The following is a 16,931-nucleotide window of genomic DNA, read 5'->3' as shown; positions in this document are numbered from 1 at the left end:
GCCTTTACTGTGACATTCTTTGTTACTTTGGGCATAATATCTAGATAGTATTGTATCTTCAGTTACTCTGGGTTTCCCTAATGCCTTCCATGTAGGCCTTCTAAACAGTTTCCACAGAAACTGCATTTACTGTACTCCCTGGCCATTTCATCCCATCTGTAATTACCTGTCTGTTGAAAATCAAACAGACATCTGCCTGCACAGCAGAACGCTGCCATCTCTAACCTGTCTATATTGGCATGCTGTGTTGCTCTCAGCCAGTGTTTTCAGTGACATAACTGGGAAATGTTGGATGGTTTCATGGGTGGACTGTCAATCTGTAACATTGTTCGGTTCACCTGTCTGTAATGGCTTTTCAAGTTTCAAACTTGGGTTACGTTTAAGAAAAATGTTGACTCTCTTCAAACATGATCGGATAGAGGTTCACAGATAAGAGTCCTGATGCCCATGAGATATTTGGCATCTAGCATACAAGACAGGCAACACTGACAGTTAGTTATAATACATCAAGCAAAAATAATATTCACTGCAAAACTGTCTTGGTTTCTCATATCTAGTGTGGTTTGTAGAACATATATTGCCGACAAATTACATAAAGATTATGCTAACATGTAAAATGATTGTATGTATAGATGATATACACAGAGCCAGGCTGATTTAGTGATGGAGATATCAGTGAGACAAAATGTCCATTCTATAGCTCCCAGGTAAGTAAACAGACAGGTTTGAAATAGGAAGTCCTTCCCTGTTGACAGAGAACTGTCATGGTAGATAAGCTGACACAAATAATTGTCCTATCTGATTCCACATCATGTCTCTACCATACCTGTAGTAGTGGGATAAGATAATTCATTATCTCTGCTTAGGATGTTTCCCCTTAAGGGTTTGTTATACATGTCTCTGACTAAAGTTTGTCTCTTTGCAGGTGTCATCCCCATTTTTGCAGATTTTTTCTTGTTTCTGTTCATTTATAAAATGGAGAATGAACAGACGGCAAACTCACACATGCCGAAGGAGTGCAAATGCATTCACAAATAGCCACAAACTCCTCTTTTTATTTAATTACAAACTGTGAAAAAGAAAGGTCAGACAGTGAGGAGTCATGCTGAGCCTAATGAACTGTGGAAATAAACTGTTGATCTCCGGCATAATCTTTACAATAGTCAGCAGTATATCACTACCGTTAACTAATTGTACTTGTATGTGTTTATGACTGATAGTGACTAAGACATATAAACATATAAACTGAGGCGCACTCATCAACTTTGAAAGTGGGAGAGGAGGAAGAGGAGGACAAGGAATGGGTTGTGAAATATGCCTCAACTGGCAATGATGAACGAAAGAAAATTAGGCCTAAATTGGAGTCACTGGTTTCACAGAGAAGAAGATTAAATGCACCGTGGAAATCTGTTAGGATTATTTTTAGGGCCTGTTAAAACCATAACCCTTGCAGTTTTCAGTAAATAAACACAGAAGGATTGGCAAGCATATAAAAGCCCTGAGCAAACACGCGATAATAAAAGAAAATGCAAGGTTTTTTCTTCAAGGGTAAATACACTGTACAGGCATATGGAAACATAAGACTTCTGGCATGACGTCTACACCTACATGACAACTTCAGTCTCAAATATAAAGAAAACAACATAAAATGTCAAACTATATTATTCGTTTTATACTCAATTATCAAGGGACGTGACTTAAAATATTTAAAATTGGCTCCTTTAAAGTGTGTATTTGCCATGATTTTTAGAATACATAATGGACAAGGGTCATTAATATTCATTGTGTTAATAATCATTAAATAACTGCACAGGTTCCTCCCTACTCCCTAAGCTTACAGCGTGTGTGTGTGTGTTCTGTCGAGTGGGATGTAATACTCAGGCAAGGGTCTATGTCTAAGCCATTCATTACCAGTGATTAATACTACATCTTTTTCCATGCCTCTCAGGAAAAATGGTGAGCAAGGAAGGTGGCAAATGCATGCTCACCAACTCAGAGTCTGACTCGGAGGCAGCACCCTTGCCCTCCACCTCACTGGCACTGGAGGTGAAGTATTCCCTGGAAGCCAGTCGACAGGTGCGGAAGAGAAACAAAGCCCTGCAAGTGCGTTTCAAGGATATCTGTGAGGCACAGAACGAGCAAAGGGAGGCGGAGTTGCAGGCAGTGGGGAAGGGTGGCAAGCCGATCTCGTACAAGGTGGCATACCGCAAGTACATGACCGTTCCTGCTCGCAGATCCATCCCAAATGTCACAAGGAGCACAGGCGTGCAGACGTCCCCTGACCTGAAGAAACGTTATCAGACCTTCCCCTTTGAGCGCAAGAAAGGCCACACCTTTAAACACGTGGCGGCTGTGGAAACTTATAAAGGTCAGAATAACGGTTTTGTCATGGAGGTGAAGCAGTCCAAGGCTGCTGAGCAGGGTTTAGATGAGGAGGAGGAGGAGGAGGGAGCCTGCGGGGGGAGTGGAGTCCGGAGGACCAGGGCTCTGCTACATACTAATGAGTGCATTGCCACAGTGGAACAGCACACTGCACCTGATGGCCTGTGCTCTGACGCTCTGCTGCTCAGTTGCTCAGCAGACACAGACTGCCTTGCAGACACACCGGGAGGAGCTGGAGCACAGGCAGAGTACCAGCTCTGCAGTGTCCCGTCCAAAGCCAGGACAGGATTACAACACAGAGAGCTGGATACAGATCGCTCAGCCAAGAGGCAGCTGCTCAATCTGGAGGAGGGCTTGTCCCGAACCCTGCCGGACAGGGCCTCCAAGGTTACGGGCCCCATCGCCTGGAACTCCCTTACACAGGTGGAGTGCCTGGACAGTCCGTCTGTGCGGAGCAAGCGGAAGAAAAGCCTGCAGCTCAACGGGCTGCAGAGTGAGACATTGCCACGTGCAAGCAGAGGCTGTACAACACAGGCACAGTGCCACACAGGACAATTATCTGCCCGGCCTCTGCGAGGCATGGAGGAGCCTCTGTCACCCTGCGGAGGTGGTGAGGCTAAGGGGGCACAGCCTGACCCAACACTGGAGGCCTGCAAGCAAATAGTGCCTATGAATCAGGACGGGGATGTTAAAGCACAGCTCCAGGCCATGGAAAATCTCATCAGCTCCAGCCAAGAGACCATCAAGGTGCTTCTGGGGGTCATCCAGGAACTGGAGAAGGGGGAAGCCCACAGAGAAGGGTAAGACATCTCACTTGTAGCTTGTACACTTTTTTTCTCCCAAAATTTCAGCTCAGGGTACCTGAAAATATAGAGAACTGTTCAGATGCCAGTGCTCCCTTTCTCACAAATGTAAAATGTGTATACCTCACTGAGAAAAATGAAAGGGCCTGGTACTCGTGGGGTTAAGCCACAGAAACATCAGAGACAGAGAACACATTCATGATTCAGCAAGTACCCTCCTGATGTGTCACATTATTTCTCGATCTTAGGGACAGGCTTGCATGTGTGACAGCTACTCGACAGAGCCTTGACTGAACCACCCAAAGAGTATCGACAAGGGATCACAGTGGCATGATGTGAATTTCACCTGGATGTGCATGTTTGATGACTTGTCATACAAAACACTGCCAATATGGATGTAACACTTAAAAACATTCCATATGTGTGAGATCAATATTAGCAGCAATGCGGCCTGCATAAACAGTATTTTTCTTTACAAATCATAATACTAAAACATTTTGAATATGTGGATGTGGGAAATTAATTATTATAATGCTGAAGTAATGAATATCTTTATAAAGGAGGACAACACATTATTGAGTGACACTTATTTTACTCCATAAGCAAAATACTAAACTAGACATTTAACAATTGGCATTACCCGGCTATACACCATGATGTTTATCTAGTAAGTCCAAGGCCATTGAAAAAGCCATGGCCTGTGAAAAAGCCATTTACTGTCCAATGGATACTGTGTATATACAAAAGGGCTGCAGATAGCATCTAGCCAGCTGAAATAGAGGATTGTCTATCCAAAGGGAAGTGGCAAACAAAATGGCCAATTTGTTGAGTGAATTGCTGGGGCTCCGCAATCAGATTCCTATCTGTTTTGACCAGCAGTGTGGCAAGGTACGGGGCAAGAAAATCCATATAATCAACATCATACCAGTCCTGTGGGAATTACAAACACATACACACGCTTCTCAACCTTATAAGCAAGGTGTATGAAAGTGTATGAAAGCAACTCTCAGTATCAACTTGACTGACGTACATGGTAAAAATCCTGTTCAACAAGGCTTAAACAAGGAGCAGATCTAACAACAGCCTGAGTTTATAGCATTTAAAAAGGCATATTATCCTCCTTCAATCTCGCAAAAGGCAACCTTAATCTCCTTATCACCAAACTCATAAAAGTGTTCTGTCAGTGAAAAAGTAAGCTGACATGTGGTGTGGCATGGGGAGACATCTTCTATGTGGTACTGAGCACATCTGGCTTATCAGATGTGTCTTAAATGGCAGGTGGGGGAGGAAAGGGGCAGGGTAAAGGAGGGAAGGAGAGCAGATGAGAGAGACAAGGAGAAAAGAGCAGAGGAGAAGCTTAATTTGTAAATGAAAATTAGTGACTAGTGTTTAATCGGGCCATCTGGTCACATACATAAAGAAACAACCACATTGTGTTCCTATACTACTGAAAATCACTGAGCAGTGTAAGCTTCTTGTAATCCACATGAGCCCAACTGAACCTCTACTTTTCTATATAAGCACAGTCATCTTCTGGCAGTACATATTTCCAATTTCCAAATTTTTAGCAAGCCAAGCAAAAATTCTGCTTTAGTCACACTACATTAGCTCCATACTTCCGTTACATAAATGTCACTGACACAACAAATAGGGGTGCCCACAGGCTATAGGTGAATTGAGAATACAATTACATCTGATATATATATGAACTGCTTATGCTGTATGACATTCATTTTTCAAGGAAGGAAATACAACACTGTGGGCATTCATCATTACACATGTTTATGACATGCTGCTCGGTCAAACATTAAAAATCCTGAGGCAAATGTGCTGAGCCTTTTACGAAAACAGTATCCGAGAAAAACAATAGAAAAGAAATGAGAAAAGGGGGGTTTGATACTTTGAGTTTTTCAATGATTTCGGAAAAATCAAACCAAAGTTCAAATCTGCCAAGCTCAAATAATTATGTCAACCAGAGGCGAGTCATTGTGTCAGATGTCACTATGAGCTCACTGACCCTAAACGTAGAAACGATGAGCCTCAGCCAATGTTTCTATGGAAAATAAACCCAGATTTGTGAACCAGAGCTATAGGAAATGACAAGTGTATTGTCATTTCAACCGAAAACAAACCATCCCACCACAGTGGCTGAACTAATCATAAACTGACCCTGAATCTGAGAGTGTACTGATTTGAACTGCTGGATCTGATTAGATGTTTTCCTATATGCATGCCAGAAGACACACAAACACATATACTGTATATCCCCTGAGTTAAGCTCTGCCCAGGGCATACAACACAGTGTGATGCAGTCCTCGAGTACATTATTGGTTGCATCCAACAGCACAAAGCCAAGGAATAAATTTGCTGTATCATCAGCCACTGTTGGCAAGCCATACCCAATTAATCACACTCCTGGGAACTTGTTGCTGGCCTGTCTATTAACACTGTGTATGTGTGCATATTTTTATGTCTTTGGACTCCCACCCACTCAGTGACCTTTGGGAGGGCACACCTAACAGCACAAAGGAGAAGGAGGGGAGGTGTGTGTGTGTGTGTGTGTGTGTGTGTGTGTGTGTGTGGGGGGGGGGGGGGGGGGGGGGGGGGGGGGGTGAGAGATGGAGGGAGGAAGAGGTCTAGACAGCATGAGAGCAAGAGACAGGGAGAGCAAGGGTGAGTTGTTCCAAGGACAAGATTCAGTTGCCCATGCACCCCATTGGCTGCTATTGCAGTCTGCTCATTTGTTTGGAAAGTTGGGGCAGCCTTGACCTTCCCTACTGCACTGCACTTGCAACTCCTCTCCACTGGCAATCCCCTTGGATTACAATTAATCCAAGTTGCAAACTTCCAATAAACTTCCCCTTATCACTGCACTCATCCCTCTTGTCAGACTCTCCCCATTACGTCATTCTGCTACAGTATAAAATAACATTATTGGTAACACCTTTAATATACCTGTCAGAACATATAGCGCAGAAAGGAGTAGATAAGGAGGGTAAATTTATGATAGCAGTTTAATTTTTAATAGTGTCACACCTCATGGGCAGAATTACAAGAGTCCCTGAGAGAGAACTGAAATCAGAGATGAGAACTAAATATTAACCATATATTAACTACAAATATAGCTGCAAGAGGCATAAGAGGGGTCCAAGCACATAATTTGACATGCTTCTTCTGTACAACTGCTGAACAACAAGAGGTCACAACAGATGGTCAGAAACAGGAGAATGCAAACACCTTGGTGCCTGGATTTGAACAGGTGCCCTCACAGTTACAGGGCATGTGTTTAAACCACTAGACCAGCATGACAAAACAGCTCTCACCAACAGCTTTGACACTAAACATTAACTTAGTTCTGCTTACAATTAGTGAAGTAATGCATTGAAGTCGACGATAGTGAATGACTTAATGATCTTGGACCGACCACCCACACATATGCACCTAGTTTGGTTACAATAGTTTCACTTAAGTTTGATTTATGAGCATTTAAGTAAAATTGAACTTATAGACAGGTTTAAATATGTATAATTTTTTTAAATGGATTGATATATTGCAACTTAAGGTGAGTGAAATCTATAGATGATTGGCCCAGCGGTTACTGACAAGATTTCAAATATTGGATTTTGAGAAAATTGATTTAAAAAAGTCGCAAAATATGGCATTTTTAGAGTAGACAGCCAGTGAAGCAAAGATGCAGATTACTCAATATTAAAGTGAAGAAAGAATTCTGACCCTACGTGAAGCCGTTTGGGCTAATTGTGAAAATGTAAACTTAATTATTACAGTGGTACTTGAGTTCAATGAGCATTATTGTATGTGCCTGAGCAGTGGGTGGAACTTGCAACCCACCTGCCAATTTTGGTGTTTCTAGGTATTCTGTTTTTTGCTTCACAAACACTTTTGGCAGAGAAAGAATATAATAATGAGAACAAAAACAATAGGGTTCCATCACCTTCACTGCTTAGACCCCTAATTAGGAGTAATATCCAATGGTTTTAGGAGGAGTGTTGCATACATTCTTAAGAAACCTGGTGACAGTGTTTAAACACATTACAAAAACAAGCCATGGAATTGTAAGATATAGCCATGTGGATACATTTTGTACTCTAAAGCTTCTGCTGCGTAACCCAGTACAGTAAAGGTTAACTGAATATCCTTTGTGTTGCTCACAACATTGAAAATTACATTTAATAAATTCCTTGATTGAGAGTGCTTTGAATGAAAACTGTTCACAGTGAGTTCTATGGATTATCCAAATAAAACCACAACCATCTCAATGGCTGGGTACCACTATCATAAACAAGAGTATGTCTTTTGTATTTTGGTTGAACTGACCCCACAGTTAGTCAGTTTCATTGGTTCATACCTGTCTACCAAGGTGATATCAACACAAGAGGTTGAGAAGTTGATTTTACAAAGAGTAAGTCAATAAATAATGCTTGTGATGACTACAAATGCCTCCATCTAACTAAAACTGCTCTAGTAGGAAAATGGTTATATAGCCTAGCTAGGAGTGACACCAACTGAAGGAGAGTGGTTGTTGAAGGACGATACCTAGGAAAAAAAGCAGCTGTATGAAGGATGAAATTTTAAACTGGGTTTACTAGATCACTTTTTGTTAATGCAGCAGTACAGTTCATAACCATAAAAACCAAACAGCAAAGGATTTCCTTCTTGTCCGTGCCATGGGTGAAGTGAGCCTACAATGCGTCCGTTGCAATATTAATTACAAGAAGAAAAACTGTCAATCAATATGCACATTTCCACATGCTAATCCAATAAAAAAGCCATTAAGCCTTTGAAGCATGTAGCCACATAGTTTCATTCAGGGCCAACACCTGGTCTTAAGCTGCCCCTTGAGAGCTTTAACGGCAACTTGGTTCATGACAGTATTTTATCTCAGAGACAACTGATGATAGAACTTTATATAGACACACAGGATATGATATAATAGGATATTGATGGGTTTGAGTGTGAATTTGGTGAATCGATATTACAATGCAATCAAGAGGGACTGACAGTATAAAGCCAAAGGGTTGCTGTCCTAAACACTGAGTAAAAAGGTTTGGTATGAGTGAAATGTTGGGAGTTGCTCATACAAACAAGTTAACGCTAACAGTGGAGGAACAACGTTTTTAAACAAATGGTCAATTACTTGATTAGTTGACAAAATGTATCAAGAACTGTTATAATAATAAAGTAATGCTTTAGTAAATCTTTAAGCAAAAACTCCAAACCTTAATTGGTTACATTTTTCAATGATGATTTCCAATCAAATAAGACATTTTTTGACATCACATAACGCTCTAGGAAATTGTGATTTTAAATTTTCTCACATTTATATAAAAAAAGAGATCAAGAGATTAAGTGATACTGAAAATAAGCAGCCAATGACGTTTATGTACTTGTAAGGTTGTGTTGACAATCCTGAGATAAGTCCTTGATGAAACTACCTTTCAATGCAGCCCACAATCTCATCCTGCATACCACTTTGCCTTATCTGACCTCCAATCAATCAACCACAGCTAATAGCTGACACCGGGCTCTTTCTGCTCTGGCTGCCGGACACAGGCCACTCAGGAGGGCAGCATGACTCCTCATCACCCTCATTCACTTCAGTCCCATTAACGAGGAATGACAAACAAGATGAGAAAGGAAGGTGTGATGGAGCAGCTTAACAAGTCCTGTAATTACTCATTCACGACTCTTATCTTCCCTACAGACTCTCCTATCGAACCGGACAGGACACGGCTAACTGTGACACATGCCGGAACAGCGCATGCATTATTTACAGGTTAGTGGTCATTCCTCTTCAAAGACACAATGATCCAAATGTGCCCTGTCCTTTCTCCTTGAGGGAAAGTGAACAGGTGGAAAGGGGACAGGAGAATGGAGGGGAAGAGATAGGGGACAGAAGACTAATGTGAATGTTGTTAATGAGAACAAGGGGACGTGTGACATTTACACACCATGCTCTCTCTCTGAATCTATACATCTTTGTCGGCCTCTTCCGATGTCCCATAACACCCCTTTATTCACTGAAGGGTGCTTAGCAGGTGTAGGGTTAGCCACATTTAGAGACAAAGGGCACACAGTGGAAAAGTAGAAAGGATACACTATGCAGAAAGGGTGAGCACAGAGACACGAAAGGTTAAATTAATTACCATCCAAACATCATGAAATAGCATCACTATGTGCTGTAGTCAAGCCAACTAAGCCTCTGCATACTTTCAAATTCAGTTCAATTTATATGACAACCAGCAGACGTGAGTCCAAAGTCATTAGTTTTCCAGGGGGAATAGTTATATTTTTATGAAGGGGTGTGTGTGTGAGTGTGAGTGAGTGAGTGAGTGAGTGAGTGAGTGAGTGAGTGAGAGAGAGACTTTACTGATGTAGTTTTTTTTGTGTGTTTATGAATGTGAAATAATGCTGAAACAAGCACTTGATTAATCTATTGGTTGGTTGACAGAAAATTAACTCGCATCAATTTTGAGATCTGATAATTGTTTCAGTAGTTTATCAAGCAAAAGTGACAAAAATAATGTGAGGATTTGCTGCTTTCCTCTGTTTTATATTGCTGTAATTAAATGCCATTAATGACAGCTTATGTCTTTAGTTTTGCAGGTATTTGGTCTGACACAAAAAAAAAACATTGGCCTGATAGTGGTACTAGATGAAAAGTCTGGAATCAGCAAAGTTACTCGAATTTATTCCCTAGGGACCTTAAATATCTGCTACAAATTTCACAGCAATCCCTGCAATAGTTGAGATATTTTCAGTCTTGACCAAAGTGGTGGTCCAACCTACAGAACGATGCTGTCATCTCTGGAGCCACAGGGGCCGTTGTGGCTAAAATGTATAGTTTAATCATAGAACAAAACTAATGATTAATTAAAGCCGGAGTGCAGGACTTTTGTCTCTCCCTTCTGGCAGCGAGAGTCTCTGGGTGCACATTCAAACAGCCATTCCCACCCGACATGCGTTTTAAAAAGTCTGTATAGTGAAATACAGAGAAATGTATCTGATGGTGATAAGCTTAATCAGCATTGTGAGGATGTAACAATGCAGGTTTAAGGCTAGGGCTGCAACTAACAACTATTTACATTATCAATTAATTTGTCAATTATTTTCTAAATAAATCGATTAGATGCTTGGTTTATAAAATGTCAGAAATCACTGTTTCACAAAGCCCAATGTGCACCTTCAAATGTCTTGTTTTGTCCCAACCAACATTCCAACCCAAAGATATTCAGTTTATTATCATAAAAGACTAAATAAAAGAGGAAATATTCACATTTGAGGAGCTGGAACTAGATCATTTTAATTTGTTCTTGTTTTTTTTTTTTTTAAAGTCCCCCTCCACTAAAAATGTATTCCCCTTGTTACTTCATATTCATGTGTGAGCTTCATTGTGCAGAATGATGTATATGCAGAGTTTGACACTAAAAGGCACATTTCACATTCATCTGCGGAAGAGAGAAAGTTTCTCTGTGCTTGCCTCAAGTCAAAGTTTAAGGCGTGTATATCTGTGACATCACAACTAGTTCACTAGTAAAAGTGAATTGTGGTTCAGTATTCAACTTACAAGTATGACGTGATTCATTTTCTGTTGATTGACTTGAATCATTACAGGCCTGCATGTGCACGTGTCAAGTTGTTTTTCTGTTTGGTACTTACAAAAGTGTAATACCAACATTCGAAAAGGACAGGAGGGGAGAAAGACGGGAAAGAAAAGAGATTTAAAGAGAAGGAGGGTGAGAGGCGATCAATAAAACAGTTTTTAGTGGACACTGCTGTTCCACTCAGTCAGCATTTCACCTCTGAAGAACCATTTTAATCATTTTCTATCTACTGCTCTCAATAACTGATAAGCCTCTGGCCAAACTTCATTCGCCTCCTAAAAACGAAGTAGTGCACATCTGTGCTGCCTCTGATGTCTGAGCAGAGGAAGGTGCATCATCTCGTAAAGTGTTAAGAGTGTGTTTAAGTCTTGACAGGTCCCTCGCATAGCTGCAGGGTGGACAACAAGGCCGGAAGCTTCGATAACAATTCAATGACAGCAAGATGAAGAGAGTTATGGCACATGACGTGAAGGACAGTGGAAGAGCACAACACGGCATGGGGAGATTAAGGGACAATGGGTTGGGTACATGAATAAAGGATGGATGAAATAGGACAGACTGCTGAGATGGGAGCTCGTCTGGTAATATAAATTAGTCAGCACCATGCTTAATGCTAACTCTGTGTGATTTGGCCCAGCTCCCTCTGGTCTACCTATCAACTATCTCTGCGGTACCTGCATGAGTAAAGACCAACTGTGATGGCCTTGTGGTCCCAGCCTCTTCAAAGTCAAGAGACATTCGCTAACCATCCCTCCAAATCTGTGAGCACAAACTGCAAGGTGATAACAAGTCTACAATTAAAAAAATATGAGCAATTCTATTTTAAGGATCTTTTTTGTCAAGGTATTCCTGGCAGCTCAGAGTGTACCTGTACTGATTACTGGTGTGCTGGAAAAGGTGTTTCATTTATATATCACCATGACCTGAATTCACAATAAAGATTTAAAATATGCAAAATTCAGGCTGCAATAAAAAACTATCATCAAGTGGGCCCATTGAATATGAGCCAATTATATGTACTTGTCAGTGACATTGTCCAACATATCTAGATTTCTCTTACCAAAAAATCCCCACGGAACGAAACTGATTGAATATTATATAAAGGTATCACAGACAAGGTCGGATCTGATTTGTTCTTTGACTTGGTCGGGGCTGATCATGCACACTCAATGACAACTGTTTCCAAACAGGCACTATATTAACATCAAAACCACACATTTTGCTTCCTAGAGCTGCCAAAGTCAATTGAAACGCTTTGTCTGTGGAGGAAGTGCAAAAAACAGAAACTCAGCAAAAAATAGTAGTCTCATTTTTGACAAACCTTGCCGGGTCTGGCAGGGTTTCAACTTGATAAAAGGGTTAAATTGATTGTTAAATTGACATGAGTTCTCCTTGAAGAGACTCGCTTGGCATGGTAAATTGTGCTGATTGGACACAGAATCAAATATAGCAGTAGATTCACACATGCAGGAGGATTAAATGGCAATCTAATTACTCAGATCTCCATGAAAACAACCTCTCTGGAGGTGGAGGAAAACAAGATAGGAAGCGGAACGATGAAGGAACACACGGTGTACATGGGAAGAATAGATGTCTCTGATATCTATTAGGATTTTTTGTGAGTATGTTTGTGTCTCTGTGCCAGGACCAAACTCTTTTTTCTTTCCAGTTCATGATCTCTAGTCTCATGACCACAGTGGACAAATGGATCTATAAATCATATTAAGGCAACCCAATAAGGAGCCAGCCATGCGCTCTTTAGCATAATCAATGTGTTCAGAAACACATGGCATCATCTCAAAGTCCATCCTTAGCATAACAACAATACCAGATCAATACAGTGTTGTAGTCCATCTATGGACATGGACTTCAAACACAATACACAAGCTGCTAGTCTCCTGTCCTTGTCAGGTCTCAATTTCCTCATTTCGAACCATCTTGTAATCAGTCCGTCTTTCACTCAGTAAATTTGTCTCAATGTGTCACTGTTTCTTCAGAATATGTTATCTCCTCCTAACAGCTAACAGTGTGTTCAAATGAACTTGGGGATTCAGTGCTTAATACAATGTGCATGACATTGAAACAGAATGGGAGAGAAAAGGGATGAAAAGATTATTGCAATTCATTCTATCTTGCCAGGTGATGTAATATCGGTTACTGAGAAAGGTGGGGAGAGGGGATGAAAAAAAAAGTCAGTGAGCAAGCATGAGACAAACAAAGAGAAAGCCTGGAAGGGAAGAAAATGAGACAGACAGGATGGTGCAGAAAAGCCGGGATTTGAAATGCATTCCACTTATTTCAAGACTACAGGCATTAGGTCACGATGCGTCTTGACGCAGAAACCCTGTAATCTAATTTTCCTCACATTGCATTTATATGGGCTAATGTGCAGATAAAACAGGGAGATAGATTTAAGCGGTTGTGATTAAGCATGTTGATGCATGGTTCACAATGGACTACTGTGATGTCCCATCAGTTCAATTTTGTCATTAACTTGACAGGAAACTGGGAACTGCAGCTGGTCATTAAATAACTATCTGATGGTAAAACATTCTTTGAATAATACTGTGCAGTGCATATAGATTTAAAAAAAAAAAATCAACAAAAGAATGGGTGTTAAAAAGGAGGAAAAAATCTCAAATCTATTGTGTGAGACTATGAAAATCAATTAAACATTGCTAGGGGCTGAAGAGCGGATTATATTATAACATGGAAATTACTGAGCAGCAGGGCTGTCCTACCACAGGACTCTGCTCGGTGAAGATATCTCTTTTTGTACAAGCATAAGGATGTTTTCCAGCATGGTGGCAAGCTGGTTACCATAGCTACAAGAGTGATCCTTGGTAGGACAGGCACTGTGAAGGGACAGTGAGGACAGTCAGGAAGAGCACAATCACACCGGAGGAAGATAAGGGAACAAAAAAGAAGGCAGGGTGAGAATGTGAAACAGGGAGTCAGAAAGGGAATGAAGGAGACAATGACAAAGGCTCAGATGTTTAAAGTGCAGTGGAGGGAAGGTGAGAGGTGTTCATGGCAATGAATGAGTTGAAGCAAGAGGTTGGGTGGGGAATGGACAAGTGTTTTTTTTTTCTTTTCTTGTATGCACACTCCTTTCGAGAGCAGGAACACTGCATAAACAGAGTGTGAATGAGTAAAAAGAGAGACAAAGCAAGAGTGAGGGAAAGATGTTAAAGACTGACAAGGTCCAAAGTGCAAGGAAGCTTTAGCAGATTAAAGTCCCTCTACACTTGCCACAGTTGAGGCTGTAATCTGAGTTTCACTTAGCAGAATCTGGTAGTCAGATGTGTGCGGGTGTGGGATTACAATGATGGCTGGTCCAGATAAATCCCTTAGCACCCTGGGGGAACGTGGAGTAAACTGAGAAGTAAAAGGCTCTGTTTGTATACTCTCAATATATTCCCATTACCTTTTGCTGGTGTTTTAATATTATGCAGGGATCAAAGCAACATGACAACTAAAATCCTGAAAGGGTCACGTCAATACCCATACTCTGATCTCAGTTTTAGTAAAGCAAATGATCTTCAGTTCAACGCCCTCCTCCAGTGACCCAGCACAGCAGAAAAAAACAACAACTAATGGGCTTCCCTCTCACTTCATGAATCACTATAAGAATGCAAATAACAAAAACGACAGCAGAAGCAGCAGCCAGATATGATCAAAAAACATCTCAATTTCGAGATATTACTGGGAAAAAAAGGATGAAGTAAAAGAGAGAAATATAGGTCACTCTGCCAGGCTGAGCAGCATTGTGACAGATGCCTGCGCAGGGGTCAAGTGAGAACAGGCCACGACAAAGACACTTAATATGGTTAGATGGGGAGTGTGGCAGTCAAAACATGTCAAGTTAAAAAGAAGTTTGAAAGAGAAAAGAAACCTGATTGGTTTCAGTGTTGATGAAGGGAAAATATACAACGTAAGATTGATCAAATAAAAGCAGGTACCCGGATAATTTGTGGACTATTTCAAAACAGAGGAGACTATGTAAAATAACTGGTACCTATGCTACATGACCCAAACAGCAATTCCAGCATAATCTACATTTATATTATTGCATCAGTACATTAACATAGCCACGCTATACTCACTATTCTCCTGATTCCTCTGACTTTCTCTTTTAAGCGAAAAAAAATGTCATTACTCACTGTTTTATTCATTCTGATAGAATCTGCAAACATTTTACAATAAAAATGTTCCTTTCAAGGACAAGTATTGCTTTTGTTGAGGTTTTCTGGAAGGGTTTTAATGTGACACAGATGATGGTAGTGTTTGGGCTGCAGCTTCAGCTACAAGTAGGAGCAGATCAGAAAACAGGAAGGCTTCCAACTAAAATACTACATAATATATGATCAAATATCTGTGTCCCTTTGCAGTGTGGAGCTAGACTTCAAGCAGCAGGAGGACAAGCTGCAGCCACTAATGAAGAGGCTTTGCCCTACAGACGACACCCACTTCGCCCCACTGTCTTATCCCCAGGAGGCCTTCACCTCCACCCCAAAACGCAAGTCCAAACCTGACTCCAAGAAGCATGCTCGCTGGAAACTTTGGTTTCTGTGAAAACACAGGACTGTCTCCTCTTCTTCTGCACAGGATTAATACGTCCATCTTGTTGTCAAAATTTGGCTCATCATTTTCTTGGTTTTGTTTTTTTACAAGTCACATCAGTTTGGCTTTTTGTAGACCCAGTAATCAGTAGTAATGGAGAGCTCCACCACTGGATACTGAACCCCTTCTCAGAGATGACAGGATGTGTAATGGGACACAAGTGTGGATTCCATGGAAATTTCAAAATGTCAAGCTTACCGAAATGGATTCAGAGTTATTTTGAACATATTCCTTCAAACAGGGTGTGAAATTACACCAGTGCAACATATTTGGAGATCAGCAAGGTGAGAAGACAAAATTTCATTTTCCTCTGTCTATTTGCATATATTTTTCTAGCAGACGTCTACGGGGTCCTATTCTGTAATAATGGGTCAGTGACCGTCAAATTTCTATTCACCAGTTGGGACTTTGTCTATCTTCCCAGCCTCCAGGAGAGGCTGGCAATTCAACCACGATGCTCTGAGGTCTACATCAACAGCATATCGCCGTACTGCAAAGCACAATTAACACTGTTCAGGATACATTTACTCCAGAATAATGGAAATGAACTATTTTGAGTATTAACTCACACGTGTAGATCATCTATTAACATACCAGAATGAAGACTTTCATAATATCTGAAGAAGAGACGTAATGGACAAAGAAAGCAAAGATGTTTATTGGAGTTCTACAGTATGATCAAATTTCTATCCATCGCTAAAATGTCTCCTTGAAATCAACTGACTTTGAAGTAAAGAATGAATAAATAACACTTATTTTCTTAATAACATTTGCAAAGTTAGACGTCAATGTACCTTTTTCTATATAAATATATATCTATATACATTCACCTTAAGGTTTAGTGGAATATATTTATTGAGCTGCAGTAAAGGGGGCTGTGTATTTCAAAAACTAAAGTGTGTAAGAGGTAAATAATTTCAGATGAATTCCTTTTAAAGCATCAAACCTAGTTCTTACTAATCTCACAGTGAATACAGTCATTAAAACTCGATACCCTGAATTAAAAATGAACCTATATGGTCAAACATCATTAGTATAAAACTATAGAGAGTTGTGGCTCAACACATACAAAACAAGTTTAAAGATCCTTTCTTGTTTCCATCATGACACCCAGCATAATAAATGATGTTGGTTTTCAGCACATGTGAGGGGTAACAGATGATAGTTGTGATTGTATTGCTGCAGTATCCTGCATCAGCTACTACATTAGCTACATGAAAACCAAGCCAGAATGACTGAATGTGCCACCTCTGATCACAACCAGGGCTTCTACAGTGCAGGGTGGCAGGCGTGTAGCCTTGCATGCTTTTTACAACCCTCAGATTTTGCAGGACATTTTCTAGCTTTTCAAGAAACAATTTTTAAAGACAATGATGATTTTTTTGTTCTTTCTCCCTTTTTTAAAAATGTCTAGCTCCTGCTCATCTCTTCCCATCTATTGGACTACAGTAAAAACTCATGTAGTAAATCCATACAGGGTTCGAAGACTGTATAGCCAAAA

The 16,931-nt window shown here is 40.6% G+C and overlaps 2 protein-coding genes across 2 annotated transcripts in view; one reads left to right on the top strand and one right to left on the bottom strand.

Annotated features, from left to right (window-relative positions):
• The window catches only part of dock1 (dedicator of cytokinesis 1), a 184,527-nt gene that overhangs the window by 86,721 nt on the left and 80,875 nt on the right, over positions 1-16,931 (bottom strand). The gene's annotated exons all lie outside the window — the stretch shown is intronic.
• LOC134003468 (inhibitory synaptic factor 2A) lies at positions 1,954-15,382 on the top strand. The gene is made up of 3 exons (XM_062442688.1): positions 1,954-3,182; positions 8,908-8,979; positions 15,199-15,382. The coding sequence occupies exons 1-3, from the start codon at positions 1,954-1,956 to the stop codon at positions 15,380-15,382; spliced, it is 1,485 nt and encodes a 494-aa protein (XP_062298672.1).

The sequence above is a fragment of the Scomber scombrus genome, chromosome 21 (genome assembly GCF_963691925.1).
Source record: "Scomber scombrus chromosome 21, fScoSco1.1, whole genome shotgun sequence".
Lineage (NCBI taxonomy): Eukaryota > Metazoa > Chordata > Actinopteri > Scombriformes > Scombridae > Scomber > Scomber scombrus.
Note: the sequence above shows the minus strand (reverse complement) of the source record. Positions and strands in the feature narration are given on the sequence as shown.